Source organism: Silurus meridionalis, chromosome 27 (assembly GCF_014805685.1).
Source record: "Silurus meridionalis isolate SWU-2019-XX chromosome 27, ASM1480568v1, whole genome shotgun sequence".
Lineage (NCBI taxonomy): Eukaryota > Metazoa > Chordata > Actinopteri > Siluriformes > Siluridae > Silurus > Silurus meridionalis.
In genome coordinates this window covers 11,629,689-11,645,213 of record NC_060910.1, presented here as the reverse complement: position 1 = coordinate 11,645,213, position 15,525 = coordinate 11,629,689, and the positions used below count along the sequence as shown (strand labels likewise).

At 39.1% G+C, this 15,525-nt stretch overlaps 1 protein-coding gene across 3 annotated transcripts in view; it reads left to right on the top strand.

Annotated features, from left to right (window-relative positions):
* rasgef1ba (RasGEF domain family, member 1Ba) overlaps nucleotides 1-14,419 on the top strand; it is a 58,936-nt gene extending 44,517 nt beyond the window's left edge. For all 3 annotated transcript variants that reach the window (XM_046841920.1, XM_046841921.1, XM_046841922.1), the window contains 13 exons: nucleotides 2,691-2,873; nucleotides 3,010-3,132; nucleotides 3,232-3,369; nucleotides 5,878-6,090; nucleotides 6,183-6,257; nucleotides 7,018-7,113; nucleotides 7,358-7,460; nucleotides 8,630-8,709; nucleotides 9,427-9,522; nucleotides 11,126-11,221; nucleotides 11,464-11,587; nucleotides 12,149-12,221; nucleotides 13,077-14,419. In XM_046841920.1, the coding sequence (XP_046697876.1) occupies nucleotides 2,691-2,873; nucleotides 3,010-3,132; nucleotides 3,232-3,369; nucleotides 5,878-6,090; nucleotides 6,183-6,257; nucleotides 7,018-7,113; nucleotides 7,358-7,460; nucleotides 8,630-8,709; nucleotides 9,427-9,522; nucleotides 11,126-11,221; nucleotides 11,464-11,587; nucleotides 12,149-12,221; nucleotides 13,077-13,101 (1,425 nt within the window). In that variant the 3' untranslated portion in view covers nucleotides 13,102-14,419. The remainder of the gene's footprint in view (nucleotides 1-2,690; nucleotides 2,874-3,009; nucleotides 3,133-3,231; nucleotides 3,370-5,877; nucleotides 6,091-6,182; nucleotides 6,258-7,017; nucleotides 7,114-7,357; nucleotides 7,461-8,629; nucleotides 8,710-9,426; nucleotides 9,523-11,125; nucleotides 11,222-11,463; nucleotides 11,588-12,148; nucleotides 12,222-13,076) is intronic.
* Nucleotides 14,420-15,525: the final 1,106 nt, after the last annotated feature.

Genomic DNA, 15,525 nt, shown 5'->3' with positions numbered 1-15,525 from the left:
AAACTGAGCGAGGATGTCGTTTATCATCTTGAGCGTTAAAAGAAAACAGTGCAGACATGAACAGGAACAGACCCTTTGCAGTGCACTTAATAGTTTTATTATTGCCATGACTTGTTACCTAAGTACTGTAATAGTACTGGCTGGCTGTTTTTTTTTCTCCTCTCTTCTACATCTTGTGGCAAACTGAGATTCCTCAGGGTTAAAGTACTGTAAACAAGGAGGAGCTCTGTTTGCTTAGTTCCCTCTGAGTGCCTTTCAGCACAAGCTTTGGCACAGCTGGTTCTAGAGAAATGTGGGAATGATGTGTTTCCTCCTGACACCAGGGTCATGTTTGGCCTGATTTGTGGCCTTTAATGAATCTCTTATCGAGGTCTTAGCACCTCATGGCCTGGGCGAGGGCCATTAGACCAGTGAACCATAATGTTGAGCAATTATGTAGCACAGCTTTAAGGAGATTGGAGTACCACAAGAGTGGAGGCTGGAGGCTGCACAGCTTTTTTTTTATGTATTTCTTTTCATCCATCTGATACCTGTGTGTGTGTGTGTGTGTGTGTGTGTGTGTGTGTGTGTATTGCTACACATACACATGACTGTCGCCAACTACAGTTTCCGAGCTTGCGTAGAGAAGTATCAATTTCCACATTGTTACAAGTTCCTTATTTGAAGAGAAAATGTTACGAGTTCCTCATTTGAAGAGAAAGTCCCTCATGACATCACAAGGAACATGATCAGCATGTGACTTAATATAAATTTCCAGTTTTGAAACTGCCATAAATAGATTCTTTGGGCTATATTAAGAATGTATAATACCAGCAAAAAACCCGAGATTGTCTTCACTGAAAAAACAAGTCATGACCCTGGGTTCTTGCACCTGCGACTAAAGAACAAACACAGTCAGCTGGCCTACAAGTAATTAGCCCTCTCTTTGTTTTTGTGCTTTTATAGGATTAACTCTTACGGCAGCTGACACTCCTTGTGAATCTGAAAGAGAGGTTTCTTCTAGAGAAGACTTTTTTTCCCCCTTTCAAACTGTGATATCATCTTGGTGGCCCGTGAAGAGATGCGCAAAAGATCTTACATTTTGCCCAGTGGCAAGTCATCTGTGGGTTATAGTGTTGCCAAGAATAAACAAAAGCTACAATTGAAGCACCGCTTTCTTAATTGTTTGTTTGTCTTTTGTCGATGTTCACACATCCAGCCCAATAATCTGATGACAGTCTCATTGATAACTTGGTTATTTAAATGTCATTATTTTAATTGAGAAATTGAGTTTAATTGGGACGTGTATGGTTTTTTTTTTTGCATACATGTTATATTTGTGTCTCATTCAATGTAGAGACTGCTAAAAAAAAGGTTCTGTTGCACAAAACAAGTGTTTCTAAGAAGTGATGTAGGGTTTGATCTTTTTGTGGAAACCGCCATTTTCCGGAGCTTGTTAAAACATAAGCACAATGCGGTTGGCACTTGAGTAACGCGCTGGACCAGTATTTCCAAGTTGTTACACTGTCAGCATCCATACACCCCTCACAAGCAGCAAAAATGTGTCGAGTCACATGAACATGTAGCAGTTTTTAAGCTATATCTAGAAGGATATTAAAAAAAAAATAATAATAATTTAACAAACCATTGCGTGTCATCATAGTGATTATTGTTCCGGTCTTTTCATCTCATTGACATGGTGAGCTTGTGAAACACATGCTGCAACAGATGCGTAGGGGGCGCAGCTCTGACTTTTAGCACCCATTTTAATGCTAATCTCTGTGGGGTTATGAAAAAGGCAAGAAAAGGGGTGCGTAGATAAAACGTATGGCAACCCCCTCTTCCGTGCACACCCGTTTCTAACCCTGGCACTCTTATGCCTGCAGCTAAATGCGGGCCTGAATAGGCAGGCGTCCATTGGGGCTGGCCATTATTTGCAAGTCCCTGAGCGCCTTGTGCCGTGACTGAGAGGGCCTTTATTGAGAGGCCCACGTGTCCTCCTGAGGCTGTCCATCGTCTCTAGGAATCTTTCTGCTCCCATAAAGCAGCAGTGAGATGGCACTACATTTCATCGTAGAACATTAGAGCCGGAACTGACATTAGGCTGAATGCAGTACACAAACTCTATTGACTCAGGAACGCTTGAGGTGAAGGGCTGCACAAGGCAGACATGAGAAGTGTGTGAAACAAACCACTTCAATTTCTTAGTGCTGCCAGCTAAAACGTTTTCATTGTACGTGATGTTTTCATATTCTTATAGGTCACCGTGTTCTGTTTCTCATCGTTTACTAAATAGGTTCTCTGTGTTGCATTACGCTGAATGGCCACGTGAATTAGGAGTGAATTAAAAGCTCATTTTGTTCCACGGTCAACATGGGAGACATTATTCTAGCAGGGCACTCACTCCTGTTGTGCCAGTTGGTCGATCTCACAGTTATTGCGTGTGTGATCAAGTGCATTCAGATTGCTTGAGCATGGATAATTTGAATGGGCATGGTGTTTGGAGATCTAGATTGAGCACTGCCAAAGAAGAGTAATTTTCCACTCAGCTTCCCATAATGATTTCAGGGCCCTTGTGTTTCATGCAAAGGTAAACAAAATCTTGACTTGCAGTGTAGACTGGCATTTAAAAACACCCAAACGCACCACAAATGTGGCTTTCAAGACTCCTTAGAATGTTGACTAATTATATCCTGTCTGGCCTTCAACAGGAAAAAATGCCTCAAACGCCACCATTTCCAGCGATGTTCGGGTCCAGTGGCTACAACAACAACCACTATAAGACAAAAGAGGAGGACTTCAGTGGCTTATATTACCATGACAACAACCTGGTGTCAGGGTCTCTGGAGGCCCTCATTCAGCACTTAGTCCCCACTGTGGCTTACTATCCTGATGTGAGGACTGGTTTATCTCTTCTACTTACATAACATAAACACTGCATACTCAGTCAGAAGTCAGTCCTAATCATTATTCTGTATGCTTATTTGCATAAGGGCTCAAATAATTTTAATTCTTTTTTTTATCCCACAGAGGAAGTACATCTTCACATTTTTGCTCAATTCACGTCTTTTCATTCATCCACATGAGCTCATGTCTAAAGTTTGCCACTTGTGCACAGACCATCAGAAGCTCAGTGATCATTCAGCAGACAAGGTAATGCTATACCGTGATCACAATATCATACCTGTTATCACACACTAAGCTATTTTTTATTGCATAATAACATATGTTTGGGGTCTCTGATTTTATTAGATAAGAATCAGAAAACTTGCTCCCAAGATCTTGCAGTTGCTAACAGAGTGGACAGAGACGTTTCCTTACGACTTCCGGGATGAGCGGATGATGAGGAGTCTAAAAGAATTAACGCAACGTTTGAGCACTGGAGATGAGGTAAGAGTGCCACCAAAAAATTATACTTTGTTTGTGCTAATGTATTACTTTATAGCACCAAAAGCTGACAGTCCATTTCTCACAGTCCTATTGCACGCCTCAGAAACTACTGGAGTTCCCAACACGTGGGGTGAAGCAAGAGTCACTTTTTGGGGGAGGGGAGCGATTTCTCTAATTCCAAAGCAGTTTGTCGTGTCTGACAAGAAAAGAGAGAGAAGAAAGCTCTATTGTTCGGCTGCTTTTGTCTCCTCTGGTGCTCCTCCACACGTTGCATTTAAATGGCTCCATTAGAGCCGACTTGAATGTCACTGCTTTAGCATTTATTTTCTCAAAAAGTTTTTTTTTTTCATTTGAAGAAAAAAAAAAATACTATCCCCATTGCTACTTGTAAACTCTACATACAGTACACTTGAAGTATAGTAGACTACAGTGAATAACACTGCATGAGACTTTATTTATGCCACATGAATCGTTAAAGCTGATCAGCCGATCCTTAGGAAAACTGTTCCCATCAGCAAGAAAACCAGATTTTGCAACCAGATATTGAAAGACAAATAAATTAAGCAAAGCCCCTGTGCAGTTCTCATACTGGTTTTTAGTATTAGTGTAATAGCCAGCAGCAGGAGGCTAGTTTGGACAAACCATTAAAGAAATGGCGAATTAACATTTCATTCTCCCATGACTTTTCTAATGCACTGATGTATTTTTGTTCAAGTGGCTTCTTTATATGGAAAATCAGTGTTGAAAACATGGGACACTGCACAATAAGTGTTGCACTTATGGTCTATTATTAGATCTGTATATTTGACTGACTGTGTAGACCGTTGGAGTAAAAAATGCATTTATGCATGGGATCAATGTTAGGTTTATTGAATACAGTGCAGCGCCTGGCATTATAAGCAGTATTTCTAACATGGTAGCAGTTCAACACAAGTGCATTCTGACTGCAGGCTCCAGTTACACTTTTCCTTGATCTATTCCTACTCATTTGTCCTGAGCCAGTCAGTAAAAAGGCAAGAGCTTGACACTGTGCTGCAGGACTTGTTTTTTGACTAGATTGAGCCTAGAATAAACACCAAAGACCAAAATGTGGTCTGGAGACAGATGTTAGAGTTTTGTTGCACTGAGACTGTCATTATGGATGTGGTCATCTATATAGGGAAGGCAGAGCCTAGCGTAACCAAGCTCTGTGATTTGTGCTTGACCAGTGGCTTCAGTTCACCTTTTGCACAGGCTGCGTTTATGCCAGAGCACAGCAGGTTGTGCTACGAGGTCTTCTGTCACATATGCCAGCGTTAAGCGAGAAGATGGCACACACACGGCTCTTTCCACAACAAGCTAGAAATTCCCTGCTGCTTCAAAATGTCAACCAGTTATCTTCATGAATTGTCTCTAAAAATAAATCACCACTCGTTCCTTTTTCTTTTTTTTCTCTTTTTTGTTTTGATGGCAGAAGCTTTCCCATATGGTGGCTCCTGAAGAAACAGCCTTTTTGATCTACTACAAATTGGCCTCATCTGAGCAGGAGAACCTCTCGTTTGGAAAACAATACGTTGAATTAATTAAATAATAAGTGAATTCTCCTTAAGCAATTATTTACTTCCTGTATCAGATTAAACCAATTAGCATAATCCTTGAGGTCTTGTTAATCATGGGCTTTAGGAATGCAGATTTCTTTAGCCCAGAGCAGTTTATTATATCCCCTAGGCTGTGAGTCCACAGAGAACCAAAAGTCTGTCATTACAGCTCATCACTCTCTCAAACTAGAATCTTTCCAGAGCTTCACAGAAATCAAGCCAGCTCTTTTCCACCTCATGAGCAAAGTTATGAAATCGGGTTATGAATTCAGATTTGCATGAAGTTATTTATAATTAAACAGCATGAATTAAATCAAGCACAACTAAGGGCTTTAAGCTGGTTTGCATCGTAGACCTGTGAAATAGGATAAATAGACTGTTCATGTCTCTCTACAGTCAGTATTACAAATTACTGGTGCTTGATGCTAATTCTCCTAAACCATGTCAAGCTTGTGTTATTAGATTACAGGACCTAGGGGACAGTGTTCTGAGAGGAAATGGGTAGCCTGCCAGTTCTATTAGAAGAGGATATCTGCGGACAGCACTGTTCTTGCATAATAGTGCACGGTGTCTTTATGTAACCGTCTGAGTCAGCAGAGCTTTATTCTTTCAACTGGCTGACCAGCAGATCAAGCGGCAATAAAATTGGTTTGACCAATCAAATAGAAAAATAGAAACCTCTTTGCATTTAACACATAAGGATCCTATATGCTGTGTGCCACCATCACTGCCTGTCTTCCTTGATAATGTATTATCAAATGTTTGCAAGAGGATTAGTTGATGCTTTCTGTCATGTTTCTTATCTCTGCCAGCCACATCCTGTTGGAGTTTTATGGTTGATCATTGCTGTGTAACACTAAATGGTTACATAGTTGTAAATCTTGTTGCTAACTCAGCGCTAATTTCGCCATTCTTTCTCTGGTCTCTGTAGGTCTATCGGAAAGCAGTGCACCAGATGATACAAGCCCTGACCCGTAAACTCGCTACACACAGCCAGTATGAAGAAAACTTGGCCAAGATCAGCTCCTCAGTGGCAGACAGACTACCGGTTTTGAAAACCAAGCCTCAGTCTATCCATAGAAACATCATGACCATCTGTAGTGACACTTTCACTTTGGCTCAGCAGTTAACCCACATCGAGCTGGTGAGCATTCACATGATATCGATTGCTCTTTGTGGTACGGTCAGTTTTATATTCATAGGTTGACAGGTTGTCTTTTCTTTTCCATTTTCTAGGAGCGACTGAGCTACATCGGACCTGAAGAATTTGTCCAGGCATTTGTTCAGAAAGGTTCTCTTGACAATGAAAAGGTAACTACTTTTCAAGCGCTAAAAAGAAACAGGGACTTTTTTTATTATTATTTTCTGGACTTCTTTCCAGAGTCACCAAAAACAAATACTAAACTTGAACAAATCAACGCAGCTAATATTTGCATTACCCCGAGGTTATACTGTGACTTTTTACTCACAGTAAACTGAGAGCCTTCACCGTTCACTAAATTTGTCTGGGTTGTTTTCCCCGGCCATCACAAGGTCAGCGCCGACTCACCATGTTGTCAGAAAATTCTTGTAGTCAGCTGCTAAGCAACAGGCAGTGGAATGACGCATTGGCGCGCTTTTCCTTGTAAGTTGTTAGCAGACTCTTTTAAGTGCATGGGTCTCAGACATCAGGCTGGGCCACCCTTTGTGTCGGGAATAGCATGGTCAATGCAGAGGAATGTAAGGAATGTGTAGGAGAAAGAAAGTTAAAATCTTGCATTTAGAAAAATGAAACACGGATTAAGCCTATGTGTCTGTGTGAGTCATGACGCACAGAGGGTGGTGAGTTCTTCTCATTGAGTGTCTCTTTAATAGAGTGCTCTTGTGTTTGAGCTTATAAGCCATTCGGTTTTCTTTTTTTTATTTGTTTAAATAGTGGTTATAGTGCAGCACAGCACCCTTTCTTTGTTTTATTTAGTTTCCTTCTGCGTCATACATTTTTTTTCTATTCGGATGACAGGTGGAATTTTCTGTAGTACAGTGATTTTGCATGATGCTTATTTAAGACTGTGAAAAAAAATCTGTTTTGCAGAGTTGTTTTACTAAGTGCAAAAAAACCAGTAACCTGGAGGCATATGTGGAGTGGTTCAACAGGCTGAGCTACTTGGTAGCCACTGAGATCTGCATGGTGAGTACATATTTTCAGGAATAATTCTCTCTCTGCCCTTTAGTTACCTATGCAAATGAAGTCATGAAGCCTTTGATAATGAGAGATAATTACAAAGCACAATAACGTCAGAGCAGCTATATAATTTACAGGTATCATTTCTTTTCCTAACCCCAGGGAAGGCCTGTCCTTTGTTGGGAGTGTCTTGTGATATTTTGTCCTTGCATTTATAACTAAACATCACTTTTCTTTGTTCACTGTGCAGCCGGAGAAAAAAAAGCAGCGAGCTCGTGTCATCGAGTTCTTCGTCGATGTGGCGCGGGAATGCTTCAATATTGGCAACTTCAATTCTCTCATGGCCATCATTTGTGAGTGCTTAAGTATTTGTTCGTTTATTTATTTATTTTTATGGGTCTCCGCTAAAGAAAACCTTGTATTCCCTAGAGATATGGTTAAATGTGTTTGTTCATCTGGATCTGGAACAAATATTAAAATCTAGTAATTAATTTTATACGATTGTGAATAATTTGTTGTTTTCAATGAAAAAAAAACAGCCGGGGGTTCTTTTTGATAGTTCTGCGGTAGCACTGATAAAATGTCCCCTTGCTAGGGCTATAGTAGATTAGTGTAACGTTACTACAGTGTACAGGGGTGAAAACGCAGCTGCTGGGTGGGAGCCAGGGATCTGCATGCAGATGGTCACCACTGAAAAATGGAAGGATGGGAGGAGGAGTGAAGCCAGCTGTCCTTTTCTAGGACTTTCCCTAGAGGCAAACCAACAGGCCAATACTTACACAAGTGTTTATCCCTAGAGAGAAAAAGAGAGAAAGAGAGATCACCTATTAGAGTTAGCTGTGGAGAAAAATAGTCATCATAAAGGTTTACTGTGTGGCGCATAGACCATTGTGCTAAGTGAAAGGACCATCAGTACGCATCCTGGCATGAGGCCCTGATATTATTCTCACCATTTTTAAAGACAGTGTGCAGAGGGAGATGAGAGATCTGTACCCAAAACCAGCAGTATAAATGGTGTCTTTCGTAATCTTGTCTGTAGAAGCTTTTGTTTGAGGTGATAGCAGTGTTTTTAATAACATGGCTGCTTTTTAAAATTCAATTTCAACAAGTACAATAAATAATATGCATATCGTAAATAATCAGTGTAAATCTTCTGCTATTTGTCCTGCCTGCCCATCCTCCACAACGAAACTATAAGATCATCTGCCTCCATAATCCCTCAGACATCAGATAAACCCAACCGAATGACTCTTGCTTTGTCATCACTAGACAGCTCAGTGTAGTACAGATTGATCAGATAGTCTCACTAGTGTGATGACCTCATTGCTGTAGACTTGCTGATCTCACTCAGTTATAGTTTGTATCAATAATATATACTAAGCAGACTTTTAGGGGGAAGTGATGCACTTACTAATGCTATTGTTCATGAGGATTAGAAGCTGCAGAACTGCAGCTGTGGCAGGAAATGGGACTTGGGTGTTGTCCTGTGCTGACCTGATGTGTGTTTGTCTCTTCTCTGCAGCTGGCATGAATATGAGTCCGGTATCACGGCTAAAAAAGACCTGGGCCAAGGTCAAAACAGCAAAGTTCGATATTCTGGAGGTTTGTTTAGAATTTTTGAAAAAATATTAATTTTATTTGTCATTTTGAGATGTGGGCATGGTTTTGAGTCATTAATTTGAGATATGAATGTATAGCAGTATGAGTCAGAATAATAAAAGGCATATAACAATGTTAGACCACTATATATATATAATTTAGCATCTATAAATGATGATCAGGTTTTGATCCTTTATAAGAGTACCTAGCTGGGTAAATAACATTTTTTAGAGTAAACATGCATCCTTTTCTAAACCACCAGCATCAGAAGATTCTTCCCAGATTTCAGAGCTTTGTTCCCAAACTGTATTTACACATCAAAATCTTCACGGGTGTTTGCTGTCTTAGTGCTCCATCACTTTCTGATGTATTTTCCTCCTAGCAGACACTATTAAAGCGTTTTTCTGTTTTTTCTTCCTTGCACACCCTGAGATCTGATGGTTTAAAGATTAAAGGGTTTAGGTGGCTCTTTGTATCCTGTCAAAACTTAGTGTTTAAACTACAGGCATCATCTTTAGGTGGATGTTTGAAAATGCCATGTTGGACTGGGGTTATTTTTTTTACTCTCAGGTCATGTCTAAACCACTTAGGCATTTTGGCCAATTTTAACTTGATCAAAAACACTTTTGTTTGTTATAGCTGAAAAAAAAAAAAAAAAAAAAAACATCCTCAGGTCACTTGTAGAAACTTAATGTTTTACTGTCCACTATCTTTCTGTAGCACCAAATGGACCCGTCCAGCAACTTCTACAACTACAGAACAGCGCTACGTGGAGCTACTCAAAGATCTATAACTGCACATACCAGCAGAGAAAAGGTAAGACTGCCACCAGTCAAACTCAAGAACATACTTGCTGCACAAGTTTTTCTGGTTTAAATCAGATATTTTCACTTTTGTTCCACTGAGCCTTTTCACACAAATGCTTGAAGTTAGTAATGGTCCTGCATCCTGTTTTCTTCATGTTCGTCAAACTGTTATTGAAATGTCTGATATCTATTGAGCAGTAAGCAGGATCATATTTGAATATGGATATAATTACATTGTTTATAATAATACAGAGGAAGACTATCACAAGATGTGTAGAACATGCCATACTGGGAACATTGTGAACTGAGATCATGTGTAACACTGCCCTCACTGGGCAATGCGTTATTGCTATGAAACACTCCCAGCATTCTCACTAAACTGCGTCTGCTCTCAGCTGTGGCCAAAAAAACATTATGTAATGAAGCTTCCTCAAAGGCCAAAGGGTGGATGATCTGAGCCATACATGGACCAGAATTTTCTGGGTGAGACGTCACAAGGAACATGCTGTTTTTTTTCCTCCAAACGTTCTGTTCTCTCGAACAATATGGCAGTCGGCCAGTTCCAAGAGTGATGTTGACCTGGACATCTTGCTCCAGACTGCCCTCAGTTATTTGGCATTTAGTGGACATATGCTGCATTCCATCATGTATACACAAAACACTGAATTCTCTTGGATGATGCTGCACGTTTGTGTAAAAGGTGTGGGGAAAAGCAGTATTTTCTGTGGTCATAAGACAAAATGTTCCCAAGAAACTTCGGAATGTTCAACTTTCCATGCTATTCCCTGAGCGTGAGGGGGGCTGAGGGGGGGTTTGTTGACAGTTTTTTCCTCACAGTAGTGGTGGCTCTGCATCTTTGTTTTGCCCAAATCAGATTTGTTTTGTATTTGGGTGTCACTCAGGGGACACACCAGAACAAAAGCAAATAATGTTGTGACTCCTACGCAAAAAAGCTGCAGACTATAAACAACTTAATCACTGTACTTGAAGTCTGCTAGCTCTTCAGAGTTTTTTTTTACACATTTTTTGACTGTAATTCAGTGACTTCAGTTTTAGGCATTTGTTCCGTCAATATTAGACGTTCGGTATTAATAATGATTTAACCTGAATTTAACTTAGATTTAGGATATCTCATATATATAATATAATATAAAAAATATAAAATACATAATCACAACCTAATAATATCTCCAACATTTTGGTAGTATTATATAATGGTCACTTATATTTGACACTGTTAGTAATCCTAACGAGTAGCTTATCATCGAGACATGTTGTGCATGTTGTGTTGGAGTGGTAACTTCTTGTCGTTTTCTTTATATATGGGCTTAAACACACTTCGTAACGCATTTTGCCGTGAGGGATTTCAGCTCAGTTGCGTGACAGCAGAGCTCTTGTTTCATTTACAAGGTGTCTGCCTCCTTCTATGAGTCACTGTAATTGCACGCTAGAGTGAGAGAAACAGGTGTACTTTCTGACATGCTACTTTAGAGGTTAACTTAGCCATCACATCTTCACATTGTACCTCACCATCCAAGACCAAACATGACTTTTATATGTTCGCAGGACTAAACTTAATTGAATGACATTGTTGTGATTGTTTCTTCATTTAGATTGTCATTCCATTCTTCAGCCTTATGATTAAGGACATCGTGTTCCTCAATGAAGGGTGTTCTAACCGGCTCCCAAATGGACATGTCAATTTTGAGGTATATATTTTTTATTTTTAAAGTTCTGTTAAAGGAAGTGGAATTGAATTGAATTTGCTTAGCTGTTAAGCTGCTAGCAGCATAGCAACAGCCACATCAAAACACTGGCTATAGATGTATGCGTGAACACAGAATGAGGAAGTCTGCAGTTGGCAGTGTAAAGCGCTCTTGCTTTTATGTTGTGGGCGTTTGCTGAGGCATGGAGCTGGGCTTTAACACTCAGTGTGGTGTTTGTTTGGCAGAAATTCTGGGAGCTGGCCAAGCAGGTGAACGAGTTCATGACTTGGAAGAAAGTGGAGTGTCCGTTTGAGAAGGACGGCAAGATTCTGCAGTACCTCCTCACCGCTCCCATCTTCAGCGAGGATGGTAAGCAGTTTCCTTTATTCTGAAAGCACATAGTTAACATAGTGGCAAGTGCTGCCAAGGGGATCTGACTATTGTTCAGTTTGGTATTTTGAACCTTAACGTTTTACCAATGACAGTGTTACACCACAAAGGACATTATTCCTTATCAGTTTCGAAACATGTTCATGGTTTAGAAAACTTTTGCATACGCAAACTTACCAGATGTCCATGATGAGCTATTGACAATCATTGACGATTGACAGGAAAATGAAAGAAATAACAGCCCTCCCATTGAGAGAGCATGACCAATCTGCTGACTAAACACACATTGCACTGTCATCTATTTATTGAGTAGGTATCATTTACACAGAAACTCGCACTGCTGCCTCATTCCTATCGTTATGTCAAACCTGATAGGTGTTGAGTGATCAGACAGCAGCGTGCCTTACATACATCACGCACTGATGAACTCAAGTGTGAAGAATTCCTTTTGATGAGAAAGCATAGGAGATAGAGATGAGTCAAAAACAAAGCTTTTGATGAAATGATACGTTGTACAGACACTGTTTTATCTGTTCACAGCTTTGTATCAGGCGTCCTACGAGAGAGAGGGACCGGAGAACAACATGGAGAAGGACAGATGGAAATCTCTTAGGTGTGTGAGTGCGAGCATGCAATTATCAAAGCTGAACAATTGTCTATGATCTGTTTTGGTCAGACTTTTGTCTATTTTTTTTTTTTTAAACATGTTTCATAATTAATGCACAGACATGACATCAACAATTTACATTAAAGATATACATTTATCAGCAAGCGGTTACAGGTAAATAATTCATAAAACTAATAACAAAAAACTAAACTTATAAGACATTTATTATAACCATAACTTTATAACATTCTAGATAAACTATTCATAAATGTTTCAGATCTAGCATTAGCAGTGAGAAGAGGATCCCATTAATATAGCAAGTTGTAGAAAAATAGTGCCACCATATTGAAAGGCACAGCATAGAACACTGATAACGGTAGCAAAAAATGACTAAACACAATCCCCCAAGAGTCTGGCGCAGGAGAGTCCACTTGGCTGTGCATGTGGTCACGTTTCCTAACATCCATCCAAAACGTGCAGGGAGGGGGGACATAGAGAGAGGGTGATGGATAGAGAGAGGCGTTTTCTCCACTGCGTCAGGATCAGTCACATTACAGGATTCTGTGTGGATCAGCAGAACGTGCTCAAGCCTGGGTGCAGTGCTTTAGCGGGGGAAAATCAACATTGTAGTGGACAGGGAAGAAAAGATCAGAGACAGAATGTGGGACACATGAGCTGGTGTCACAGGTAGACAAATGGCTTTGCTTGGATTGAAATGTCATGGGTCAGATTAGTCCAATAAACAGACAAGTCTAAAAAGTCATATTCACCGTGATCTTTATATTAACATCAGAGTTACAGTTTGACAATTGTGTCCTCACACAGCTACATTGTCCTAATTTCATCTGTGTACTTTTGCAGGTCCTCTCTGCTAAACAGGATGTAGTTCTACCGAAGAACCAGAGATATTAAGCTTCTGGAAAGCCAGCTGTGTCCCATTTTGTCCCATCAAGAAGTGAGAAGCAGCCCTTATTTTTTTATTTTATTTTTATTTAAATTTTTTACTAAGGGACACCACGGTCACTACATTGGAAGTGTTTTGTGTGTATAATGGAAACCTGGATATTTCCGAATTTTTTTTCCATCACTACCTTTAAATCTTTAAAAAGACTTAAATCTTTTTTTTTTTTTTTTTTTTTGAGAAATGCTCATGATACATTTTCTGCTGTTTCATGAGACATTTGGACGCTCTCGATGCAAGTCTTCAGAGTTTGCTGCTGGTTGGCTGAACTCTGCGAACAGATTATAGAAAAAAGAGGAAAGAAACAAAAAACAAAGACTATTAATATTAAAACCAGCATTGTGTGTATTTTGTACCTGCACTGTATATTGATGGTATACAATATTAATTTATGTATAGATTTATTTGATCTGTTCTGTTGTATTTGTTCACATTGCTTTTTATACCTGAGGTATTTCTAATGAGTTTTTCTCACTTGTGTGAGTGACCACCAAGTGTGGATGAGAGCAGCTCGTCGAGGTCTGATGAATGCACTGGGTGCATTCAGGATCAAAAAATAGCATTTCCTGTTGTGTTATACCCTGTTAGTCTGTAACATTTACATGTTTTATGTGGGCTTTGCCCTTTTCATATGAATTGATGAAGGAGACGCATACATTCCTTATTAGCAGTGTTCTTATAGAAACTACTATTCTCATTTCTACTCATCCAACATAGGAATAGAGGACTGCATTTCACTGAAATACATTACCGACAGGTCCACCTACCTCCTTTTTACACAAGCTAGTTCTGAAATTACGCTATGATGTGGCCCCCTGGTGGTCATGCCATAAATAAATGCCAAGTAAATGATTACATAAATACACTGCACACTGATTAGTGTAAGACTAGTTGGGCTGCATAATGCCGTTTTACACAATTCTATGGTTTTGCTTCAGATGAAATTATTTTAAGTGTAGGTTGTTCCTGTTCTCTACTATACTGTATTGTCATTTCTTTGTTAAATAGTATTGATACACATTTTATCCTGTGTTCGATTTGTACAGATTCTTTTTGTAGCTACCTGATATTGCTCTAATATTTTATATTTATCAACATTTTCATTTTCAGGGCACTAGCATACAACATGAAGATAAAGAAGTTATTATTGACTGATGTCTAGTTTACAACGTACATTTTTTTCCAGTGTTTGTGGAATTTTCCAACACTTTATGTGAATAAATTCGGGTTTTTTTGCCTCGTGCACACTTGTGTATGTTCACTGTTTGTTTTAGAGGTTCATGTATCTGTTCAGACAGAAAATTGCATTCTTGAATAAAAATACACTATTTTACTACAATACAAATAGATATATTGATTAGTTATCACTAACTAATCAATATTAATGATCAGGTTTATTTACACTAAGTCGTGTGAAAACAGCAAAATGCATACAATAATCCAGATATACACTGCTTGGCTAAAAAACAAATTTATTGGATTGCTTCTTGCTTTGATTACACCATGCATTCACCGCTTTAATAAGGTTGTACAAGGCTACATTTATTTCCCTCCAGAGATGCCTTAATTTCTCACTAAGATTTTATATTAATGATGAGTGTGTGAGAAAAGTCTTCATCACATCTTAAAGATTTTCAATAGGGTTAAGGGCTGGACTTTGTGGTGGATGTATACAAGATGAATAATCTGGAATACTGAATATCTGGACTATTGTATGCATTTTGCTGTTGACACATGGCTGGGTGTAAATAAACTTGATAAACTAGTGATTTATTATTGACTTAATATCGGGAGCTCAGTGGTAAAGACAATCAACTCTAGATTGGATGGTCACAAGTTCAAATCCCAGCACCACCAAGCTGCCACAGTTGGGCCCTTAAGCCCTTAACTGCTCACGTGTAAGTGGGTCTCGATGGGGAAGTCTGCCAAAAGCTGTAAATGTAATCATGTATTGTGCCATTAGAGAAGAAAAAATCCATTGATAGAAAAACCTGGTCATTCAGGTAGTAAGTTAACCTTATATTTTGGGTACATAACATTTCTGATGCATATGGAAATGCTCTTACTTTTCATATTAAACATAGTTCTGTTGTTAATTTCATTTGACCAAACTTTATGCAATGTCTGGTTACGATCACAAGGTTTTTTTTCTTTTTTTTTTTTTACATTTCCACATTTCTTCTTAGAAGATAGAGGTTCACTATTATCCTTCCAGTTTTTAATAATGCATTGGACACTTCTTATCCAAATTTTAGGAGTCTCTGCAATCTCATTGTTCTTTTCTTTGCTTTATGCAGGCCAATAATTTGACACAGTAACATCTTTTCCACCACTACAGGATATGTCTTT